Source organism: Chrysemys picta, chromosome 3 (assembly GCF_011386835.1).
Source record: "Chrysemys picta bellii isolate R12L10 chromosome 3, ASM1138683v2, whole genome shotgun sequence".
In the NCBI taxonomy this organism is placed as follows: domain Eukaryota; kingdom Metazoa; phylum Chordata; order Testudines; family Emydidae; genus Chrysemys; species Chrysemys picta.
This window is the reverse complement of record NC_088793.1, coordinates 121,218,958-121,244,272: the sequence shown is the minus strand read 5'-3', so window position 1 is coordinate 121,244,272 and position 25,315 is coordinate 121,218,958. Positions and strand designations below refer to the sequence as shown.

At 41.9% G+C, this 25,315-nt stretch overlaps 1 protein-coding gene across 12 annotated transcripts in view; it reads left to right on the top strand.

Moving 5' to 3' along the window:
* The window catches only part of AGPAT4 (1-acylglycerol-3-phosphate O-acyltransferase 4), a 183,453-nt gene that overhangs the window by 58,202 nt on the left and 99,936 nt on the right, over positions 1 to 25,315 (top strand). For all 12 annotated transcript variants that reach the window (XR_010600134.1, XR_010600137.1, XR_010600136.1 and 9 more), the window contains one exon: positions 20,144 to 20,381. Coding sequence is in view for 8 of the 12 variants with exons in the window: in XM_065590394.1 (XP_065446466.1) it covers positions 20,204 to 20,381 (178 nt within the window). In the remaining 4 variants the exon portion in view is untranslated. The remainder of the gene's footprint in view (positions 1 to 20,143; positions 20,382 to 25,315) is intronic.

The window sequence follows — 25,315 nt, the reverse complement described above, 5'->3', positions numbered from 1 at the left end:
TTCTTCTTTTTGCGGATACGGACTAACACGGCTGTTACTCTGAAACCTAAGAAAGGAGAGAAGACCTGATTAAAATTGTTGATAAAAAGCTGGCAAGCGAATACCTGAAAAACTTGAACAGCAACTGCTCCTATGCTCTCTCCATTTCATGAGAGAGATTTCCATGATAGCTAATGTATGCCCCCTGCCCCACACGCACTCAGATCAATCTGCCCCTTCCACATACAGTTACTCAAATGTCTGGAGACATCCAGGGATAGGGAGCCGGTGCTATTCAGGTTGTTTCTTGCCATGTGGAAATGGGAAGCGGGAGTTGTGCAGCGGGTCACATCTGCATACAGACCCTGTAGGAGATCATTGTCTATGAATCGTGCTGACATTGAGGCTCATGTAGCTTTGGATGTCTTGATCAATACAATGTTAAGTCTAAAATAGAGATTGAAACAGTCTTGAATATCCACAAAGCCATGTACTTCTGAGCTGATGGCAGGAGCCATCTTAGAAAAGTAAAATCAATGCTGTCAAACTGACAGCTGAGTGAGGGGGAAATGGGAGGGACACCAATGTAATATGAGGTTTACTGCTGAAGTTCCAATGCTACATAGTGTTGAATGTGAGTTTTCTAATACTGGCTCACAGCTCTATTGGCAGAGTTACTTGAGTGCCTAGGGGTTCAGTGTCTCTCTCCCCCCCCCCTCCAAAATCACAGATGTAGGCAGGACACATTAGTCTTCCCCCTTTTCCCCAGGAACCTGCTACTGACCATTCCCCTAAATATTTCCAAAAATACATGGACCATTTCTTCAGTGTGCTACATTCTCTCTTGCTATCCCCCTGCCATCCATCTTAACAGGACCCAACACCTGGCAGTTAGTGTGACACAGGAGTTTGGGACAAGTGGAGTGTCTCTCACACTGAAATTTGGGTCTACCAACTGGGCCCTAAGGGCCTACTCCAAAGTTCATTAAAGTTGATGAAAAGACACTCGGGGCCAGATTTTTAAAAGTATTGTAGGTGCCTAAAGGGTGAGATTGGTGTGTTTGAAAATCCTAATGTTAGTGAATCTGCATCTTGAGGTATCTAAATACACCTCTAACCTGATATAATGCCACCCGATATAACACAAAATTCGGCTATAACACGGTAAAGCAGTGCTCTGGGGGGGGCTACGTACTCCAATGGATCAAAGCAAGTTCGATATAATGCGTTTTCACCTATAATGCAGTAAGATTTTTTTTTTTTGGCTCCCGAGGACAGCGTTATATTGAGGTAGAGGTGTACCTTTTAAAAATCTGGCTCCCACTGACTTAAATGGATTTTGAATCAGGATATAATTGAAGGATTCTGCTGAAGGGGAGTTCAGATTGTTTTGAACTGGTCCTGGCTTTGATTATGACAATATAAGTACTTTCAAAGTTACTCTGCATTCAGCTACTTTGAGGCGTCAAGTTTTCCAAGCTGTTAGGGTCTGATCCAAAGCCTGTTGAACCCAGTGGGAGTCTTGTCTTTCAACAGACTTCACTGGGCTTTGGATTAGGCCCCAAATGAGGTGTGTGTGTGCGGGGGGAGGGGTGTTAATTATTTCAGCTTTATCCTCTGCATCCCAAGAACCCCTGACAGACCTTCATGCTCTAATGCCTTAAATTCCATCAATTAAATATCAAGGATTCTACCATCCAATTTTTCAAATTAAAAGTGATTTGACTAAAGTGTAAAAATCTAATCCAAGACTGTGATCTAGCAATTTCTCAACATTCATCTCTGAGCCTGAGCTGGGTGAAAACTGGGTGTGTAAGGATAGTTAGATGGGTAGTAAAGCAGTGCTACTGTCGATTAGGCTTAACCTGGCATTCGAATGTCTCTTCTGTGTGGGTGCAGCCCAGGCTTCTAATGATATATTTTCCTTTGAATCCACTGGAACTGAGATTTGGTGTGGTGCATACATTCTTTTATATTTTCCAACTGCTAGGGGTTGCCTGTTGGTAGTGGAAGTTTATATCCCTGCATAATATATGTTGAAGACTGTTTTCTTCTCCAGTTTAATGAGATTTATTGTTGTTTTCTTGTCTTCTTTAACAAGGCCTGGGTATTTTATTATTCCTTCTGTGTGTGGTTCTAGTCTATCCCAACTCTGTATCTGCATGTAATAATACTTTTAATATGAAAGTTAAAGTTTAAAACTGGCTTACACTCCTTCAGTCAACGTCAGGGATAAATGGCAAAGTACTTAATTGGGAGAGGTATCCTATGTGATATTCTAAAGGTCTGTCTTGGGTTGATTACACTGCTCTACAGCCAAAATGCTTCTGAAATAAATGTAGTCAAGCTTTACTAATTCTGGGTCACTGAGAACGAAAATGATGCTTAACATTGTTGATTGGCTCTAGTTTTCAAGATATGCTATTGGGTCCGTATATACGACCCTTGACTTGGGAATGGCAGAGGATAAGTGAGTTATAAAGGGAAGGGATCTCAATTTAAATCAGAAATGACTAAAATACATCTTTGACTGGATCTATGAATAAATCTATGACTGGGTTTGGACAGTACCTGCTTTTTAGGCAAAACAATGAATGATGCAATCTGAAGCTGGTATTGCATCATACATGATATGAATTGCATCATGTTATTCCTAGAAGTCATGGATGATGCAATCATAACGAAGCTTACATCACTCTGCTGAACAAATTGCCCTATATCAGCTCTAGAAATCATACAGTGTCGTGCTCTCTTATTTGTCAGTGTTTGACTTTGCAAAGGGACACATTTCTGTTTAGCCAAAGTGAGCAGAGATGCCTCGTACTTGTGTGAACAGTGCAGATAACTTCTGCTATGTTTGTGGTGAAGTGACTTTTGCATCACAAAAGCACAGTATAACCACTATGGTTAAGAAAGCCTATCACCTTTATTTTGGCTGCAAAATTGGAGATCAGGACAAGAGGTGGGCCCCACACATATGCTGCAACACTTGTGCAACAAATCTATGCCTTTTGCAGTGCCAATGCTTTGGAGAGAGCCAACAGATCATACCAGCAATTGTTACTTCTGCATGGTGCCTCCAGTTGGGAAAGGTGTGTCAAAGAAAAAGTGGACTGTGCATTATCCAAACATTCCATCAGCTATACGCCCAGTACCCCACGGAGAAGGACTGCCGGTTCCTGATGCACCAGAATCATTCTCACTTGAGTCAGACGAGGAAGAGGATGAAACTTCTGGTCCTGAACCATCAGTGTCACAGGACCCACATTTTCTCCCATCCTCCTCCTCTGAACCACACCTCCTAACACAAGGTGAACTGAATGATCTTGTCAGGGATTTGGAACTACCCAAGAGTAAGGCAGAGCTGTTGGGCTCCAGACTACAGCAGTGGAATCTCCTGGCAGGTGATGTTAGGGTTTCCATGTTCCGTGACCGTCAAAAGGATCTTGTCCCATTCTTCTTCATGGAAGGTGATCTTGTAGCCTGCAACAACATCGATGGTGTGATGGCAGCCCTCAACATCGTTCACGATCTAGATGAGTGGAGACTGTTCATTGATTCATCGAAGACGAGTCTTAAAGCTGTTTTACTGCATAATGGCAATGTTTTGCCATCAATTCCAGTTGGTCATGCAGTCCATATGAAGGAAACCTATGACAACATGAAACAACTTTTGAGGTGCATAAACTATGACCAACATCAGTGGCAGCTTTGTGGCGATTTGAAGGTTGTTGCTCTCTTGCTTGGTCTGCAGACTGGATACACAAAGTACTGCTGTTTTCTCTGCGAATGGGATAGTCGTGCAAGATAGTCGTGTAAGCCCCCTTACACATCAAGCTGGGTCTGATGAAGAACTTTGTCAAGGCCATTGACAAAACACAAGCAGCTTTCAAGTACTTCCGTGGAAAATTTCCAAGGTTAAGTGAAGCTAAGATAAAGGAAGGTGTCTTTGTTGGTCCTCAGATTCGTGAACTTCTTCGAGATGAGACCATGCATCGAGTGGCAAGGAAAAGACGGCATAGAAAGCCTTCCAGTTAGAGGCAATAAATTTTCTCGGAAACAACAAGGCAGACAACTACAGGTTGTTGGTGGAAAACCTCCTCGAGACATTCAAAAGCCTTGCTTGCAACATGTCACTAAAGATACATTTTTTGCACTCTCATCTAGATTTTTTTCCACCGAACTGCAGAGCAGTGAGCGACGCGCACGGCGAGTGATTTCACCAGGACATTGCAACAATGGAGAAACGCTATCAGGGCAAATGGAGCCCATCAATGCTTGCAGACTATTGCTGGACAGTGACAAGAGATGCTCCATTTTAATGAATACAAGAGACAAGCCAAGAAGCGCCAAGTAGACGCTGAATAGGACTAAACTATGTACAGAATAGTTTTTTGCCTTTTGTTTCATAATAAATTTTATTTATATAACCCTTTCGCTGATTTTTTTAAAGTGTTACAGAAACAGGACAGGTAAAATATTATCATGTAAAGCAACCATAAACACATGAAAAGACCTAGGTTTACAATTTATGATTAAAACTCTACTATCTACACAATATACATAGACGTAAAATGTAAACTTAAATATCTTAGAAACAGTAGCCAATCAGTTGTTTTAATTGTCATATTTGAATTCAGCACATCAAAATATGTAATAGCACATTTTATCTCTGAAGTAGATGACTTCTCAAAAATTGTAGACCAGTGTTTATATCTTCATATGCTCTAGCAGAGGGAGTATTTCATGTTAATGAAATTTGCAATCAGGAGTATTCAATAAATCCAAACACTTGGTTGAGAATTTACAGAATTTTTTTCAAATTTCACCTTTTATCTTCAACCCATATTATTTTGAATTAACTTATTTTCATTTGTAATCAGTAGAACTGTGCTCTGTTTGAGCACTGCTACTAGTAATAATGTCTAGGTCTTATATAGCACTTTTCATCAGTACATCTCAAAGTGTTCTCCAAAGGAGGTCAGTATCATTATCCCTGTTTTACAGATGGGGTGCAGAGAGGTGATTTGCCCAAGGTCACCTAGAGGCAGGAATGGAAGCCAAGTCTCCTGAGTCCCAGTTCAGTGTGTTGTCCATTAGGCAACACTAATTCCATAATCGTGATTATGGTACCTGTGTCTGTATTGCTGCTAATGGCGCAGCAGAAAACTTAAATATTGGACAAAGAACAGGAGTACTTGTGGCACCTTCGAGACTAACAAATTTATTAGAGCATAAGCTTTCGTGGACTACAGCCCACTTCTTCGGATGCATACAGAGTGGAATAAATATTGAGTGTGTGTGTGTGTGTGTGTGTGTATATGTATATATATATATATAATATACACATACATGTGTATATATATATATATACACACACACACACACACACACACACACACATACAGAGAGCATAAACTGGTGGGAGTTGTCTTACCAACTCTGAGAGGCCAATTAAGTAAGAGAGAAAAAACTTTTGAAGTGATGATCAAGCTAGCCCAGTACAGACAGTTTGATAAGAAGTGTGAGCATACTTACAAGGGGAGATAGATTCAATGTTTGTAATGGCTCAGCCATTCCCAGTCTTTATTCAGTCCTGAGTTGATTGTGTCTAGTTTGCATATCAATTCCAGCTCAGCAGTCTCTCGTTGGAGTCTGTTTTTGAAGTTTTTCTGTTGTAATATAGCCACTCGCAGGTCTGTCATTGAATGACCAGACAGGTTAAAGTGTTCTCCCACTGTTTTTTGAGTATTATGATTCCAGAGTATTATGTCAGATTTGTGTCCATTAATTCTTTGGCCAAACCGGACAGTCTCTCCGCAAATGTACATGGCAGAGGGGCATTACTGGCACATGATGGCATATATCACATTGGTAGATGTGCAGGTGAACGAGCCCCTGATGGTATGGCTGATGTGATTAGGTCCTATGATGATGTCACTTGAATAGATATGTGGACAGAGTTGGCATCGGGCTTTGTTACAAGGATAGTTTCCTGGGTCAGTGGTTTTGTTCAGTGATGTGTGGTTGCTGGTGAGTATTTGCTTTAGGTTTGGGGGTTGTCTGTATGCGAGGACAGGTCTGTCTCCCAAGATCTGTGAGAGTAAAGAATCATCTTTCAGGATAGGTTGTAGATCTTTGATGCGCTGGAGAGATTTTAGTTGGGGGCTGAAGGTGACAGCTAGTGGTGTTCTGTTATTTTCTTTGTTGGGCCTGTCTTGTAGGAGGTGACTTCTGGGTACTTGTCTGGCTCTGTCAATCTGTTTTTTCACTTCAGCAGGTGGGTATTGTAGTTTTAAGAATGCTTGATAGAGATCTTGTAGGTGCTTGTCTCTCTGAGGGATTGGAGCAAATGCGGTTATATCTTAGAGCTAAATTTGTTAGTCTCTAAGGTGCCACAAGTACTCCTGTTCTTTTTGCGGATACAGACTAACACGGCTGCTACTCTGAAACCTTAAAAATTGGAATTACTTCTGCAAATGGTGGTTGTTTTCAGTACCATCAATTTCCCAGGTCACTGGCTTTGTCCCCTTTATTTATGCCACTTCCAGGATCCTTTTAAAAAAAGATCCCCAATCAACACTGCAAGCTAGTATTCCCAAGACACACTATTCAGAAGCTATAAGTTATGTTCAGTCCCTTTTCTGCAGTGAAAAGGGACTGAACTAAACTCCTGCCAAAAGCTCAGGGAGGGTTGTCTGTGTGTGTGTGTGTAATATATATTTAAAACTTTTTTAAATCCACATAACTCCAGAAAGTATGAACAGGTTATTGAGCAGGAACAGCAGTGGCTTGGTCTTTGAAGATGTTTCTCAGGCAAACTGTATTGTCATCTTTACAGATGACTACTGTTTACCTTCTGGATATTGTGAAAAAAGTACTTTGTGGTGTCTTTGAGTCAGCCAGCCTTCCAGGTGGGAATAATGAAGGTCTTATGTACATGATATTACTACTGCTACATTTTGGACATTAAGGCCCAGATCCACAAAAGTACCTTGGCACCTAAGTCTACAGTTTAGTCCCTAAGTTCCAGTTTTGGCTCCACTGTGTTCCAGAAAACCCCTGCTTGACTGCCGCTGAACTTTATAGGCACCTAAACTCAGTGCCTAAATATTCTGCTGTAAAAGTTCCCTTGGTGCTTAAGTTTCTGCCGCTGCTGCTGCTTCTGATCCGGTAGGCATGCTCGGAGGTTACCTACTGGATTGGGTCCCATTCAAAATTCAGGAAGGAGGTGGTGGTGTCCATCTTACAACTTCCAGCTCAGTTAGAGCACTCACCTGGGATGTGGGCAACCTGGATTCAGTTTCCCCTTCTGCCTGAGAGGAAGGAAGGACTTGAACAGGGATTGCTCTGATGTGAGGTTCCCCCAATCTGTCCTGTTGAAGCTCTTGCATAGTGTGTAATTATTTTTTCATTGGAGCAGGAAGACTGGACTGTGGATCTCCCACCTTCCTGGTGAGTCCTCCAAGCACTAGGCTAGAAAGGCATATTGGTATGCATGGGTGTCGGGTCACATAGGCAGAGGGAGGCATTGCCTCCCCAAACAGCCAGGTGTGACCCTGCCCCCTGCCGTGATGCTCCTTGCGTGCAGCTGCCGCTCCAGTTCTCCTGGCTCCGAATCCCACCCTCCTGGCGCTCCTTTAGGACCTGGAGGCTAGCCCAGGGCTAGCCTCCCCAACAGGCAGTTTATGTGCTGCCCGTGTTGGTATGTCTACACTGCAATTAAAAACTCATGGCTTGCCTGTGATAGCTGACTCTGGCTCAGGCAAACGGGCTGTTTAACTGCACTATAGATGTTTGGGATCCAGCCTGAGCCCGAACGTCTACACTGCAATTAAACAGCCCCTTCGCCCAAGCCAGCAAGCCCAAATCAGCTGGCATGGGCCAGCCAAAAACTTTGAATTGCAGTGTAAACAAACGTGCTCTCTCTGGCCTGATGACTCTTTATTTATCCAAAGTGAAACTGAACCTGCATCTCTCACATCTCAGGTGACTTTCCTAGGCTCTTAAAAGTTAGGCACTGCAGTGCTCAAAAAAGTCCCTTTGTGGAGCCCAGCCTAAATTCATAACCTCCAAATCATAATTGAGACCCACCAAATTTACTACTTAGTACCCTGTTCTTATTCCTTCCCCTTCCCACCACTCAGAAATAAGTTAGGATCAGATTTGATATAGAGAGTGGACTGGAACATACTCTGTGTTCATACCTGCTAAGTCATCCATTGGCACCAACAGACTCCATCTACCCTGGGTTTCCCTCTGTGTGAAATAGGGATAGTAATTCCTCAGACAGGTTCTCTGAGGCCTAATTCATTCATATTTAAGTGGCTTGAGCGCCTCCATTGAAAGGAGCTGTATAAATGCAGCAATAAATAAATGTTAAAACTCCTACTGTTTTCTAATTCTACACCTAAAAGGACCTGATCTTGCAAACGCTTCAGTAATTTCACTTGTGTACATATATGGGTAGTCCTGCTGGACTCAAGGGTGACTAGTTGCCTCAAAGGTGCTCATGCATTTAAGTGCTTGCAGGACATAATGTGTTGCTGGTGTGGAATTGTAGTAAAATTTTTCTTTTTTAAATGGCTTTGTTATTTGCCTTTAAGAAAAATCAAGGGCTCACCATGGGTAGGGACTGGAAATAAATGTTTAAACTCCAAAACTAAATAGCGTGAGAATTCACCCTTGTTCAAGACGGCAAGGACTACACTCCGTGAGGTTCAAAGGCTGTAAGAGACCCCTGGAAGCTTGTGCTAACCCTCTGCTCAAGGTGAATTCCACCCATAGTTTTCATTTTAAAACAAAATAGCAAACATTTTTTTGGGGGGGGGGTCCTCTAGTCTCTTCCAAGCACTCTCAGCAAACCATGTTCAAATATGAAATCTATCTCTAAGCTTCAGTGCAGCCAAAATAACTTCTAGGCCCAGAGAACAGTAGAAAACTTGGAGCTGTCTTACCTTGCTTACCCATGAATAGTGCCCATTTCAGAACATTACCCTTTTAAAAGAGGTGTGAACTCAGTGATGATTGGCACCCCGGATGATCATCATGTCTTCTATCCAGTCTACTGCTTGCTCCAACCCCCTCAGAAATGCTGAGCTCCATGCTCTTTGCACACATCTTCCCCCTCCTCGCCACCCACAGCATTGCTCTCCATTCCCTCCCCGTAACTCAGCATTCATTGTTCCACTCACCACACTGCCTGGCATTGTCACAGTGCTCTGAACAATTAGTTGGATTTAATTGGTCCTTTTCAGAAGCATATGTGAAGCTGCTTCACGTATGGCTGCTCCCTTTGAAAATAATTCAGGTGGCTGCTCCCAATCCTTATTTATATTATCATATTGCCTAGGAGCCCCTGTTATAGACCAGGACACCATTGTTGCTTTCTCAGCTTGCCTTCATCCACTTATCTTGCTGTGCTCAGATATGTGCAAGCATGTACTTCCTTCTTACTAGAGAGAAGCAGCATTCAGGGTGATAGAACAGACAGTAACATCCCTCTGCATTATTAGCAACGGAACTAAATCATATACAAAGAGCAATATGCTGTGGGAAACAACCTGGAAAGAGCTTGCACCACTCCTTTACTTCCGAAAGTGGGCAAAATTTGGCTTTATTAGTTAACTATTTCTGGGCTTATTTTTCCCCTCTTACATCAGCTGGGACACTGTCAATGTGATTATTTTAATGGACCAACTTTTAAAAAAAATCCAGTTTGTGAAGGAGCACTCTTTAAACAATTCCTTTTAAAAATTATAAGTGTTTTCCTACTTCCTTGTTTTTGACTATGAAGCTCTTTCCGCAAAGGATGAATTGATTATAAAGGGGAATTGAGCATAAAGGCCCCAGTTGAGGAAAGCATCCCTCTTCAGGAAGGTACTTCAGCACATAAGAACTGCCATAATGGGACAGACCAAAGGTTTATCTAACCCAGTATCCTGTCTTCCAACAGTGGCTAATGCCAGGTGCTTCAGAGGGAATGAACAGAACAGGGAATCATCAAGTGATCCATCCCCTGTTGCCCATTCTCCGCTTCTGACAAACAGAGGCCAGGAACGCCATTGAGGCACCTATCCTTCATGAACTTACCTTGTTCTTTTTATGAGCCCTGTTATAGTCTTGGGCTTCACAACATCCTCAGGCAAAGAGTTTCTCAGGTTCATTGTGCGTTGTGTGAAGAAATACTTCCTTTTGTTTGTTTTTAAACGTGCTGCCTACTAATGTCATTTGGTGACCCCTAGTTCTTGTGTTATGAGAAGGAGTAAATAACACTTGCTTATTTACTTTCTGCACACCAGTCATGATTTTATAGACTTCTATCATATCTCCCTTTAGTCATCTCAGTTAAAGTCCCAGTCTTATTAATCTCTCCTCATTTGGAAGCTGTTCCATACCCCTAATCATTTTTGTTGCCCTTCTATGTACCTTTTCATATATATTTGAGATGGGGCAACCAGATATGCACGCAGTACTCAAGTTGTAGGTGTACCATGGATTTATATAAAGGCAATATATTTTCTGTCGTATCTATCCCTTTCCTAATGATTCCCACATGATCTTTTTTGACTGCCCCTGCACGTTGAGTGGATGTTTTCAGAGAACTATTCACAATGATGCCAAGATCTTTCTTGAGTAGTAACGGCTAATTTAGACCATCATATTATATGTATAGTTGAGATTGTTTTCCACTGTGCATTACTTTACATTTATCAACACTGAATTTCATCTGCCATTTCGTTGCCCAGTCACCCAGTTTTGTGAGGTTCCTTAGTTACATCCAAAGCAGATTGCAAAGAGTTACAAACTACTCAAGATTGTATCATCTGCAAATTTTGCCACCTCACTGTTTACCCCTTTTTCCAGATCATTTATGCTTAAGTGCTGTTCAAGTCAATGATATTTAAGCATGGGATTCAATGCAATCCTGAATTGGGACCTCAGGGCCTGATCCTATGCCCTGAAGTCAGTGGGAACTGGATCAGGCTCTAAGAGAACAAATGGATAAACAGACAATTCTTCCTGTAAACTCCTTCAATTCTAGCTATTATGGCATCTATTGGACTATGCTTTCTTGGGGAGATGCTGTAGTGTTAGTCATGTACGCACTTGCTAACCACAAGCAAGACGAATAAAACACAATTTCCTGTGACTTGCTGTGTGTGTGTGTGTCTATATATAGAAGCGTGATTTGAGGAAACTCTTGTACTGCAGATGATTTTAAACCGGTTTTAGAATAATGCTTATTTCTTGTTGTTGTTTGAATAAAAGCTTGTTTAAACCCACTACTGAGGCTGCTTTATTCTAGCCTGAGTGTATTCTCTGCCTCAGCAACTGGTTCTGTTTGTGAGAGTCAGTTTCAGTCAACAGCAACTGTGGCAGTGTGCGGTGTCCTGTAAGATGTCTGACTGTTCTAAACTTCCCGCTGAAGCTCGACGCTTCGGACTGTCATTCAGCAAAGCACTTGACCATAGCCCGGATCTGAAATGAGACTTAGACATGGCAGTGCTCAGCACTGCAACACCTAACTTTTAGGCGCCTAGAAAATCACTAGCATGACAATGGGATCCACAAAGCCTGGGTTAGGTATCTAGGCTCCCTATACAATGAATAGACAAGGACATATCTAAAGAATGGGATCCACAAAAGCCAGGATGCTCAGCAGGGAACCACCTAAGCTAGCCAATGGGAGATGCTGACGAGGGGTGTGTCCTAAGCAGTGCATCTTGCATGGAATTAGATGCCTAAATCCAAACTGCAGTGATGCCTAGCTCTGCTAGACACAGCTGGGAATCCCTCCCCTGAAGTCAAATGGCTTAGGAGCCTAAACTGCTGCTTGCAAGAAGTGGTCATGCCTCAGCTTCCCTTATAACTTTTAGTCCAGTGGTTAGAGCACTCTCCTGGGCTGTGGGAGACTGGTTTAATTCCCCCCTCTCTCCCAGATGAGAGCTCTAACCACTGGACTAAACGTTTTATAAGGAAGCACGTCCTCCTCTGGATTTTGAATGGGCCCCATTCTAAGGGTACGTCTATACTACCCGCTGGATCAGCGGGTAGCGTTTGATGTATCGGATCGATTTATCGTGTCTTGTCTGGACGTGAAAAATCGATCCGCTAATCGACGCCCGTACTCCACTTCGGCAGGAGGAGTAAGTGGCGTCAAGAGGGGAGCCGCAGCAGTCGACTCGGCGCCATGAGGACGGCCAGGTAAGTCAAACTAAGATACTTAGACGTCAGCTACGCTATTCGCGTAGCTGAAGTCGAAGTATCTTAGTTCGAAACCCCTCCCCCACTCCCCGCTAGTGTAGCCCAGGCCTAGGAGATCAGGCCCCACAGGCAAGGTGAGTGAGGTGTATGTCTCTCCCTTCCCTTGAATGTTTCTCTCCCATCCCCCCCCCCCTTTCCCACCTGATTTAAGGATTGTGCTGGGACTTATATGGGAGATAAATGTCTGGAGCCTTAGAGTGAGGCAGCAGTGCACATGCCTAGAGGCAGGAACCTGAGCACATAGGGGACTTTTATAGTGAAAAATGTAGGTGCCTGCTGAGTTAGGTGGCAGCTCAGTGTGAGTTTTGCGGTGCCTAATGCTGGGACTAAGAGCCTAAACCCCAGATTTAGATGCTTTATTCTGTTCAACAAATCCATCCATATGCAGCAAAGCAGTTTAAACACAGTGCTCTAAGTACTACTTGTAAGCGTAGCAGGTACAAAATGCTCAGGCGGAAATGTGATTTCAAGTTGTCCCATTAGCGTAGCCTAGAGCCCAGCGAAACAGTGCAGTTTGACTGAATTTGCTGCTAGGAACTCTAAAATTCTGTTCCTGACTCTCTCCGCCCCAGTTTATGCAACCTTCGCATAATCTCCTTGTGTGAGTGTCATCATGGGCTAGCGGGTCCTTTAAGGGGACTCAGCTCAGCTTTTCCTGTGATGTGGCAGTTAACCTCCAGCTGATCCTGATCTGTGACTCAGTTACAGTTAGTGATCCCAGCTGTGACACGATCAAGGTAGACTACATAGAGATGAAAGAGAATGCAGTGAAGGAGACCCAGGAAGGAAGAGCAAGGGAGCTATCACTCTTAAGGAAGGGTCTGATGAAGATAGGCTGAAGAGGGCCTTGTGACACTGCACCCCATATTCTTCATAGAAATATTGTTATGATATGAATATGGCATAACTAAGATGTTTTATGCAAGATGGGTCATGTGAGATCATTAGAAAGGTTATGATCTACTGAATGTGTTTATTTAATTTGTATGAATGTATCATTTCTGTATTGGAGGTTAGGAATAATGACCTTAACAATTACAACTGTGTGTGTATGTGGGGGAATGCCCACCAGATAGTATTCAGAGTAGCAGCCGTGTTAGTCTGTATCCGCAAAAAGAACAGGAGTACTTGTGGCACCTTTGTTGTTTGTTATTATTTGTTAGTCTCTAAGGTGCCACAAGTACTCCTGTTCTTTTCACCAGATAGTAGGCAATCCACCTCAATGGGCCATTAGGAAGAACAATAGACTTGAAAGATACTAATCTCCCACCTTCCTGAGAAGCTCCCCAGGCTGCTGCTTTGACACTCTACAGGGTCAGGTGATCGGGTCACCTGGTACTAGACCCCCATCTTGGGCTTTCAGTATTTTTCCATTAAGAAGGGGTGAGGGGGAGGGTTAGACTGGGGAAACAGCATTTACATAAGGTGGGAATCTTTTATTTAAGGCTGGGAAGTAAGTCAGTCAGGACTCTTCTCTATTGCCTCGCCGTCCAAGAGGGAAGATTGTGTGAAAAACACCTGACAGGAAAGGCAGCTGCTGAGTCCAGGCTGAGATAAGGGTCCAGTCTGTAAAGAGAAATAACTATAACTCTAAGCTACAGAAATGCTGCAACCTGCCTAAAACAAGATTTAGGGTGAGAAATTACATTTTGTAACCTGTTTCTTGAGTATATTAAGTTTAGTTTGCATGTTTTGTTTTATTTGCTCAGTAATGTGCTTTGTTCTGTTTGCTATCCCTCTAATCACTTAAAATCTACCTTTTGTAGTTAACAAACAAAAATAATCTTATTACAAATCCCAGTTTGTACCATTCATATTGGGGGGCGGGGGGAAGAGGAATGGGAGGTTGTGCATGTCTCCCTCCACATTGAGGGAGGTGTGAATTTTTTTTTTTTTGTTTGCACTGTCCAGATCTCTCTCTCTAGTGCAAGACCATATTATTTTGGGTTTACACTCCAAAGGAGGTGAGTGCTGAGTAAATCCCTGAGCTGAATCTTCCCACACAGAGCTGATTTCAGTCTGTCTGCAGCTGGGTGTGGCCTCAGCTGTGTGTGTGTGCTAGAGAAGGTTTGCGGGCCTGGCACAGCTAGAACAGGGTGAGGAAACCCAGGCTGGTAGAATGGGCGGAATCAATGGGACCCGAGCACTTCAGCTGGCACCCTGGACGGGGGGGTTCAACCCCATCACATCTCTGTAGGAAAGAGGGAGGACCAAAGAAAGAACTCTGCAGTTCCCAGTAGTGGGGGAAGAGCAGGGAACTTCAGCATAGTTCAAGGGGGGCAGAAAGAGCTTCTCTTTGGAGGTTGGTGTGGACCCTTTAGCTGGACTTTCCATTTCTGTTTCTTTCTGTGACTATGAAAGATTTGATCTAGCCAGAGGGCTAAGTCACTGGACATGTATTGAGAGAGAGGGAGAAGTCATTGCAGGGCCAAAGAAGTAGTCAGTAGGGGGCACTGGAGACGGAGTACTGCAACAGCCTCATGTGGGGACAAAAGAAATGTTTGGAAGTGGTGTAAACAGAAGAGGTGTATGATCTGTCTTGCTTCAGAGCAAAACTAGATGTCTCTGATCATGGGGAAGGAGGAGTGCAGAGTAGTGGCTACTATTTATGGTCCTGACCTTGTAACCCCTTAGTCAAATAATTGTACAGCCTTAGACTACTCACTAGACCAGTGTTGGCAGGATTGGGCCCTCTATCTGTTTCATACCAAAGGGAAGTGCCCATCAAAGCATCCTTTTGTTTGTTTGCTTTGACCACTGTCCCCCCAATTAATTTAAGGGTGTTGATAAGATGGCTGCCAAAAAACCCTTTTTCTATCTTAATGTCTTCTGAGAATGTATTGATTGGGCCTTTGTTTTCAAAAGGTTGTTATGGCTTTCTGTCATGAGCTGTAAGAAAATCAGTGTGTATGTTTAATAAATCACACTCTAAGAATTATGGGCCTTATCCTCTTCTCATTTCACTGGGGTTAACTGTGGGTGACTATTAAAAACAATATGGTGACATTGGTTTAAGTCACAGGGCTTCATTGTCCCCTCAGTGTTTAAAAAACCAGTGTCCTTGACTGTGTTGACAACTGTATTGTTGATTGATAAAATAAAATTGTACCCTGCACTATTTATGCCTGTTTATTTATACGGTTTCCCAGGCTACAGGAAGTGCCTTAAGTCAGTATTTTTATTTATGGTTACTTTCACTCTTTCATGCACTTGTTCAGCGTGGTGATGTTTGAGCTGCAAACACTGCAGGGGAATGTTCTTAAATCCAAACACTAGCTTGGATTGAATGGGGGCGGGGAGGGAGGAGAGGGGGGAACCTATTGAAATACGGCTTTGTAATTCCCTAAGCTTTTTTATTTTTATTTTTACAAGAACAAGTGTCTCTATTTTGTCCTTATGTCAAAGTTCCATCCCTAATTAAATTAACTATTTTTATTAAACTTGATATTGGCCTCTTAGTGTATTAAATGCTTTACAAACTTCAATTTTGTGACTGAGCTATGAAACCAGACAGTGACTTGCAAATGCACCATTGTCTTCATGAATTATTGCAACACACTTTGTTTTATCAGTGGTTATTACTTTAATCTTACAAAGTTTAGCATAAAAGGCATGCAGTATGGAATATGTTGAGCATAAATGTAACGTGTTCAAGTTTAACATTTTTCTTTGGAAACTACTGTAACAGTGAAAAGACTGAATCGGTGGAGTAATGATATATTCTTCCTTCCTATGATCAGCTACCCTTAATACCTGATTTTGTTTTAATCATGTCAAACAGTGATTTCCCTCCCCGCCCCCTCCCCGATCTCCATTATACCAGACTCTGTTTTCATTTTATATTATTTGTTCTTTGATCCAGACTCCTACTGATCTTTGGGAATTGCATTAGATTAGAGGGATTCTGTGACATGGAATTAAACAGGCTAGCGAATACAAAAGGCAGTTAATCAGTTTTAATGAATGATTTTATGATAAGCCTAATTGCTGTGGTTTCAGTCAATGTACAGCATGCATTGATATCTTTCCCACCCAATTGTAATTGTGTCAGCTATCTGTTTGTCAAACTTTAAACATGTGAGTAGTCCCATTGATGGATTGAGGAAGTTGGTCTGAATCAGGAGAGAGGGTTCCTGTGGTTTTCTCCACATACTTGTTTACTTTTGGCAAAACTTATTAAAATCACATTGAGGAAAAAGCACAGTCCTATCTTAAGGCTCTGTAAGATCAAGGGGCTGCTTCATGAATTGTAACTATATCCAATCCTGATCAAACATAAAAACAGACTTTAAAAAAACCCTTGGGTCATTGACCAAACTAATAAGCTTGCAGTCTCAAAAGTGAATTTTTAATAATAAATGTGTGAAAACAGGGATGTGATAAGGGTGTTATACTAATAACTGGTTTCCAGCCTTATTGATAGTGGCTGCAACCTGCAACTGCGGCAATAAACATATGCCACATTGTCACTTTCCAGTCTATGGAGAAGCGTCAACTTTAACTTGTCTTCAGGCAGTACACAGTATAACAAGTAGAAGGAAGCAAATCTTCATTACACAAAGGGCATACCTTGCACACTGAGATGGGGATCGATACCACCATTAGTTTAATGTAGATCACCAGCAACTATGAGATTTGGTGTTTTAATTGTCCTTTTCTAGCTACAGCTTGGTCCAAAAAAACCACCTTCCTTAAACCCTGGACAAATCACTTCTTTATTGGATTGACACCACTCTGAAGCAATGTATTCTGAAACAGATACCCCATGTTTCATGGCTGATCAGGTTCAAGTTGATTTGGATCTGGATTGTTTACTACAATACCAATAAAATAGTATAGTTGTGTTTAGGGACACTAACTCGGGATCAAAGCCCCAGTGTGCTAGGTACTGTGCGAAGTCAGTCCCTTCCTCAAAGAGCTTGCAATCCAAGTGAAAATACTGCGAGATTACCAGAACCCACTATGTAACTTCTTTAGACATAGAAGATCCAGGAACAGATTTACTTAAGGAGAAAATGTCCAGATAAAGTGTATTGCAGCTAGACATATGAATTGCTGTTTTGCAAGAGAATATCAGGGCAGCACTTCTTGCTACAGGGCATGCTATTAAAGGAACTCTTTGCTTTTTCTACTAGTATGAAATTTTATTAGTGACATTTGATTTTTATAATAAATGAGATGGACTTTTTTTTTTTTTAATGAACGATTCACTGGCATTCCAGCACAATGCAACGTGGTGGGTCATATGTTGCTAAAATCAATGGAGGGGGTAGTTCATACATCTAACTAAGACCAGAGTTCTGCCTTGTGAGCATGGGCCCAAATATGCATTCCTTATTCGGGCAGACCTCTTGCTGGCATCAGTGGGAGTTCTGTTTGAGTAAACAGTACTGAATTGGATCCTTCATGTCTGAGTGCTAATATTTATCCTGTTTTCTGTGTATATTGTGCCCAACGACAAAAATGTGAAAACATGAAGCAATTGAGCAAGCTGTGCATATTGAATGCTGTGATAAGCACATTGTCTGTCCAAAATGTTGATAGTTCCCTCACTGAGTTCAAATGACAACAGTCCAGCAAAACGGTGTCTAGAATTGAAGGTCTGCTTCCTTGCAGGAGCAGGATTGGAAAATACAAATGATAGATGGAGGGTTTAATTTGAATATACTAAAAAAGGCATCTTTATATATAGTGAGCAATGAAGTAAATACGCCCCGAGGAGAGGTTTTTAACAATCATAAAAGTGAGATAACATACTTTCTTTTGCAGTGTGGCAGAAAACTCCTAAATTGCTTACTTTAATAATGGAAAGGGTAAATATAATGGAAGGTGTTTTTATCCATGGAAGCATGCTTTGTTAAAATCATATGTTACTTATACAAAATGCAAATTTACTTGGATTTTCTTAAGTATCAGAGGGGTAGCCACGTTAGTCTGGATCTGTAAAAAGCAACAGAGGGTCCTGTGGCACCTTTAAGACTAACAGATGTATTGGACCATAAGCTTTCGTGGGTGAATGCCCACTTCGTCAGGGCATTCACCCACGAAAGCTTATGCTCCAATACATCTGTTAGTCTTAAGGGTGCCACAGGACCTTGCATTTTGTTGGTAACTTTGCGATTATGCTCCGGATAATGTGATAGTGTTAGCTACAATGATGATCCCAGCTGACTGAATTCAGATTTTTGTTTTTTATTTAAAAAAAAAAAAAAAAAGATGCTTCCAACCAGACAACCATCACATTTTCTGCCCACGAAGTCTTAATAGTCCATCTTTTATTTTTAGGATCTCCAGGGTTGGTATAGGTATAAATAACTAACTATTCAGAGCTTTCATTGATGATATCTGTCAAGCAGGGTTATTTCCCCATGAAGCATGTCAGCACAGAAGGGAAAGAAAAAACATTTTGTATTAATGCTACTGACTTTGAGTAATAAACTGGATCTGGGATAGTTCTCGCTTTCTCTATTCAAAGGACATTGTCAGGTCAACTTTTGGCCCTTAACTTCTATCTTAAAATTGCCTAGTGGTGATAAACTTTTTTTTAAAATTTCACCACTTTGTCACAAAAAATAATTCCTTTATAAGGGATCTACAGGCTATATTGTTGGGGTGCTGTTGCTGGCTCTGTAGCAACAGTTGCCTAACCAACGCTATTCTGAGAGCTCTGCTGCTGAGATCCCATTGAGGATGCTAGTACATAAAGAAGTAAACCAAGACTTGATGATTGCACTGTATTAGAATAGCAGGAGAGAAGCCACATGCTATTTTTTTTTTAAATTCCTTTTCTAAAAAGGAGGAAGACTTATTTTTAAGCTGCTGATATGTAATTTCAAATTATGGAGAATGGATTTGATGTTTGATGGCCCTTTTGAAGTTTTTGTAAGCTTAAAGGTGACCTGCAAAATGTTCTGAGCTGGTTCACTTTTTCAGCTTATCTGCATTACTGAATAACGACTCAGTCCTGCAAGATGATCAGCTCACTTGCTCTATCAAGCAAAGCAGTTTTGTAAACACCTGGGTAGTTTTATTGATTTCAGTGGGACTGCTCACTTGCTTAAATTTTAAGCATGTGCTTAATGTCTCTCATGCACTGAGCCAGAATGCTTGGCACCTGGCAGAACCGAGTGTTTTGTGGAGGGGGACCGGGCTTCAAAAGCAAAATAAGTTACACATGCAGATATGTATGAGGTACCATTTACCAGCAGGGACTAAGTGGCTGATAGCTCAGGCATCCTTTCTCAAAGTACCTTGTGAGTAGGGTGACCAGACAGCAAGTGTGAAAAATCGGGACAGAAGTGGGGGGTAATAGGTGCTAATATAAGAAAAAGCCCCCCAAAATCGGGACTGTCCCTATAAATCGGGACATCTGGTCACCCTACTTGTGAGCCTTGATTAAAACTGCTGCCCAAAAGAATGAAGCAAACAGTTTTTCTTTGTTTTTGTCTTGAATGTCTCAGACTGTAAGAATGCAACTTTTGGGGTTGATCATGAAGGTAAAGTTCAAGGAATATCTTATTTCGAATGTAATTGTCTGAACACCATTCTGTACAGCTATTTCATACTTTATCAATAAGGATCTGATTCAGCAAAGCATATGAACACGGTTGACATTGAGTACCTGGGTAATCCCATTTCTATCCAGCAAAGCACTTAATTCTTGAAGTCAGTGGGATTTAGGGATAGGAGCAAGTGTTTATCACCAAGGATGTAAATTGATTGAAAATGTGGCTCTTTCTCAGTGTCTCTTTGTCAGTATTTGTAACCAGGTCTTTCTCTTATGAATAGAAAACAAATTTAATAGGAAAGCAGTGAGTTATCTATGTATTAAAATATTAATTTCTATTTAACTTTATTTCTGTTTTCTAACAGCTGGTATTGTTGCTTGGTTTTGCAGACTGTCTTCTGAATTCCTGGATTTTCTTTCTGGAAGTTCCCCTTGCATTGTTAATGAACCATGGACATCATTGGCTTTCTGAAGTCTCAGTTCATTTGCCACCTTCTTATCTGCTACATATTTATAGTGTCGGGACTGATAATTAACTTCATTCAGCTCTTCACACTTGTCCTCTGGCCAATCAACAAGCAGCTTTTCAGGAAGATCAATTGCAGACTGGCTTACTGCATTTCAAGCCGTAAGAATCTTTTTAAAGTTTTATTTCCATATCTTGACCAATGAATTAGTTGTTAAATAAGATTACTACCTATGTTTGCATATTCATGTATATAAATCCCTACATTTTGCTGTGAGACTGTGTATTGCTTAAAGTACGATGGGTGTAGGGGTGTGTGTGTTTTTGTTAAATCAAAATGTACTGTAAAGTAACTTTTTCATCCACTCATATTGGGGCATTCCCTTGACACAAGATAATATAGATATTGGACTCTTATGATAAGCATCATGTTTGAATGGCCAAAAAAGTAAATACCGACCAAGGAATGATAGAACTTAATATTTACAGAGGCATACTGTCACGGTATATAGTTGCATACCATTCTAAATGGTTCTCATCCAGTATATCTTCTGATTTCTCCATTATCCTGAAGATTCATGGACATACATGACTTTATTTTTTAAATTGGGTAAGTGTTCCAGATTTCAGTAGTGTTGGCATGAAAAGATGATAGATAATACTGGCTCACAACATGACTCTTACTTACAGTACTAGCTTGATTTGAAACTATTGCTTTTATTCATTGAATAAACATGTCAAATTGTAGACTACTGTATCTATGCCATAGCCACAGGTGGGTCTTGATGGGCTGTGGCCCACCCACCTAACATCCTGGCCCACCCAAATCTGAGCAGAGGTGTAGCATTGCCACAGTGGCCTGGAGCATCACTCGGGCACATGAAATCCAGGATGAAGCTATATGCCAGGTCCTTCAGAAACCTATGCTCCGGCAGCTCTGCCTTGCCATTTTCTGAACTGCCCCATGCACGTGCCCATCTTGACAGGTGAAGCCCTGTATCTGGGGGCGCCAGGACTAGGGAGAGGGGGTGGTGTTGGAGAAGCTGAGTTAGCACAGTCTGTCATTGCCTGTCCACCCGAAAGTCAGGGGCCCACCCAAATTTCCATTCCTAGCTACACCACTGATCTATGCACAGTATTTATGTAATGTGTATATAATCATAAGAATGGTCTGACCTGGTATGGTCAATGGTCCATCTAGCTCAGTGTCCTGTCTTCTGACAATGACCCAAGCCAGGTGCCCCAGAGGGAATGAACAGAACAGGTAATCATCAAGTGATCCATCCCCTGTTGCTCATTCCCAGCTTCTGGCAAACAGACTAGGCCAGGGATGGTTCAGAGCTTGGTTTTGCATCCTTGCCCATCCTGGCTATTAGCCATTGATGGACCTATCCTACATGAATTTATCTAGTTCTATAACAGGGTTTAAAAAGAGTCTTGGCCTTCATAATATTCGCTGGCAAAGAGTTCCACAGGCTGACTGTGCATTGTGTAAAGAAATACTTACTTTTTTTTTTTTTTTTAAACCTACTGCCTATTAATGTAATTGAGTGACCCCTAGTTCTTGTGTTATGAGAAGGAGTTATTTACTTTCTCCACGCTAGTCATGATTTTATAGACCTCTCTCGTATCCCACCCACTCGTCTTAATTTCTCCTCATGTGGAAGCTGTTCCATACCCCTAATCATTTTTGTTGCCCTTTTCTTTACCTTTTCCAATTCCAATATCTTTTTTGAGATGAGGCTACCACATCTGCATGCAGTATTCAAGATACGGCCATACCATGGATTTATATAGAGGCAATATGATATTTTCTGTCTTATCTATCCTTTTTCCTAATGAATCCTAACAGAGAATACAATAGTTAGACTGCTAATCTAGCACCAAATGGGAGCTTTGCTTGAATAAGGGCTCCTGAATTTTTGCTATCTTATTTTATTGAGGAAAATCATGTTCAGAATATTACTAACAGAAAGCTATAGGGCCAGATTCTGTGACTTACTCATGCTCAGTACTACCTTGCAGCACATCTGGTTCCTTTGACATCAGCGGGTCTAGTGTTTTTTTTTGTTTGTTTGTTTTTTCCAATAAGATAGCACTCCGTGAGGAAAAGGGTGGCAGAATCTGGCCTTAAGTATCTATTATTGTCTGTATTTTTCTATGGTACATGGTAAAGTGTTTATGCATGTTTAATAAAAATCAAATGGCTGTGATCTCACTGGTGTAAATTAGGAACAGCTCCATAGAGGTAAGAAGAATTCCATTAGTGGATAGCTCAGTGGTTTGAGCATTGGCCTACTAAACCCAGGGTTGTGAGTTCAATCCTTGAGGGGGCCACTCAGGAATCTGGGGCAAAATCAGTACTTGCTCCTGCTAGTGAAGGCAGGGGGCTGGACTCAATGACCTTTCAAGGTCCCTTCCAGTTCTACGAGATGGGTATATCTCAATATATTATTTTATTAAAATAACAGTTGTGATCAGAATCAGCCCAAAAGCTTAATTTTAAAGGAGAAACAATGTAACCTGCCCATTTTCAATAGCAGCCTATCGACTGTAGAATACTAATGTGTTCCCAACTGTCACTGTTTCTAAAATCATTGGACTAAATCCATGTTCAGTTTTGACACAGTCCTTGCTCAGCTAAAATTTCCATTAACTTCAGTGAGTAAGGACTTAAGGATTTGGCCCATTGCTGTTGGATCACATGGAGCCATAAATATAAGTGTCATGTGGTGATGAAGCCTGCTGTCAGCCAGGTTGGCTTATAGGAATTGTTATAAGTCCATGCCTTGTGAAGTACATGAAAGATATCCGCATGAAACTGTTGAAGTGCTCTAATGGCACTGTGCTGAGTCCTTACAATTATGACATTCTCTCTTCTATAACTAAATGGTATCAGAAAACTGCCTTAACATGAGCTCCAAGAATTGCATAGCAGTTAAGTGCAGTAAAACGGGCTTGCTGAAAACAATGTTTCAGTTTATCTATCCAGTACTAAGAACCTAAGACAGGAAAAGGCTTGATCCTGCCCATCAGTGCCTGATGAATCACTGTGCATTTTGGAAAATCAGCTATACTTATCTGCTCAAAAGCAGCTGCTGCTTTTTCCAAAACACATGACACCTGTTGCTTGTTGGGAGACAAAATGGAGTTCCTCTTCCCTCCCTCTCAACTGTCCAGAGTAACCATGGTCTTTTAAACTCATAACACTGTCATTTTGAATGGACTACTTCATTTTACACCTGTATGCAGCTCTGTGACCAACCTTGGGCATGTTGTAGAGGATACTGTCTTGAGCTCTGATGCATGGAGAGTGAGGTAGATATCAGTCTGCTCAGTGCCTCTTGAAGATGTGTTTTAAGGGCTGAGACATTAGTGTCTGTTTACTAGAAGGCACTTGGTGGAAGATGAGCATAGGAATGATTTAGTTGGGAGGGGTCCAGTAGGAAGTGACTCTCAGAATAAAGAGAGAGGGAGCCCCCTAGAATCTCATGAATCCATCATTGGATCAGGGAAAGCTCTAAAGAAAAGACCTTTGATGTCTGATAGTTTCCCCTCACAGCGCTGTCACCAGGCCCATTCCACCCCAAACCCCAAGTTCACTTTGTTTTCTAGACACTAGTAGGGATAGACTTTTGGGGTGTGGAGTTTTTTACATGGCTTTAATTTCTCCAGGGTCTAATGTGTGTGTGTGTATATGTATGTGTGTATATATATATATATATATATATATATGTATGTGTGTATATATATATATATATAAAAAAAAAACAACCAAGAATAGTTGCAAAGAGACACTTACCTCTGAGCAGCTGGGTGCAATACCACAGTGTCCCTGCAGGCTGCCAGGTGGTTTTGGTGAGTTAAGTGTCTTGGCCCTTGAGCCAAGTCAAAAAGTCCAAGTGAACCTGTTCCAGGGTGTTAGACTGTTTATTGAACTCTATTTTCCATCGCTAGAATCTTCAGCCCTGGCTCTGGGCCCTTTAAATTCAGTCCTTTGTTCGGGCTCCCAGATAAACCTCAATAAAGGAGACATGTCTTATGTCCCTTTACCTGTGGCTGGTAGGGGAACCTGGACCTGTCAACTACTCTGGGTTCCATCCCAGGGACTGTATGCACAGCAGCCATGTGCTGATCAACTTCAGTCCTTCACTGCTATTTCCCTGGGCCTCTTCCTACCGGCCCCTCTCTCTAGTGATATCTCGGGGCCAGTGTCCTCAGGTTCTTCTCTCTGCAATCCCAGCGGTGTAACTCTGTCTGATTGCCAGGCTCCTTTGGCCAGAGAGGAACACCCTTCACTCTGCTGGTCCCAGCCTGGAACTGAACTGCTAATGCCAGAGAGCACCTTTTTTATGGGCCAGCAAGCCCTGATTGGTGGTACCTCGTCCTCTGAGGGACAACTGTGTTTAGCTTTCAAAATGGATGCTCTGAAGAGTCTTCTCTAGGCAAGCTTGAAGGACCCACCTTCCTTTCTCTGTTCTGTTCTTTGCTCACTACTTCTTAAAGTGGGGTGTAGCAGGACCATGGGAGCCCACAGAGGGAGACACAAAAGCTGAATACAGCCTGCCACACCAGATTTCAAAGAAGACTCCATTTGTATTGCAGGCAACAAGTTTTGTCACTTTAATGTGTTTTAATACTCTGAGATCGCATTTGTACTCTATTTGTATGTGAACATGGAGTGTTTTGCTTGCAGATGCTAGTCACTTATGTGCACAAGTGACTCCATGCACAGGGCCAGATACTGGCCCAGGCTCCGCTCCAGTGAGGCAGTGTAGCACTAAAGCCAGCTTAGGTGTCTACTGGAGAAGTCCCCCCTGCAGAGAGGAATCTTTGTGTGCTGTGTCACCCTTATTCATGATTGTTACTGCAGGGACTGCAACCTGGTGTAGTCTTCTTTGTGGATGTGAGTATTGATTACTGATTAATCTCTGAGTGCATTGGTTAAAATTGTTTCCTGAGGGCAATAGCATTCTTAACTACACTGGGATGCCCCAGCTGCGTGCCCCTGGAGGCTGGTAATTGTCCTAGATTAGAGCAGCTGTCAAGTCTCTCTAGTTTATGAAGGGGTCAGCAACCTTTCAGAAGTGGTGTGC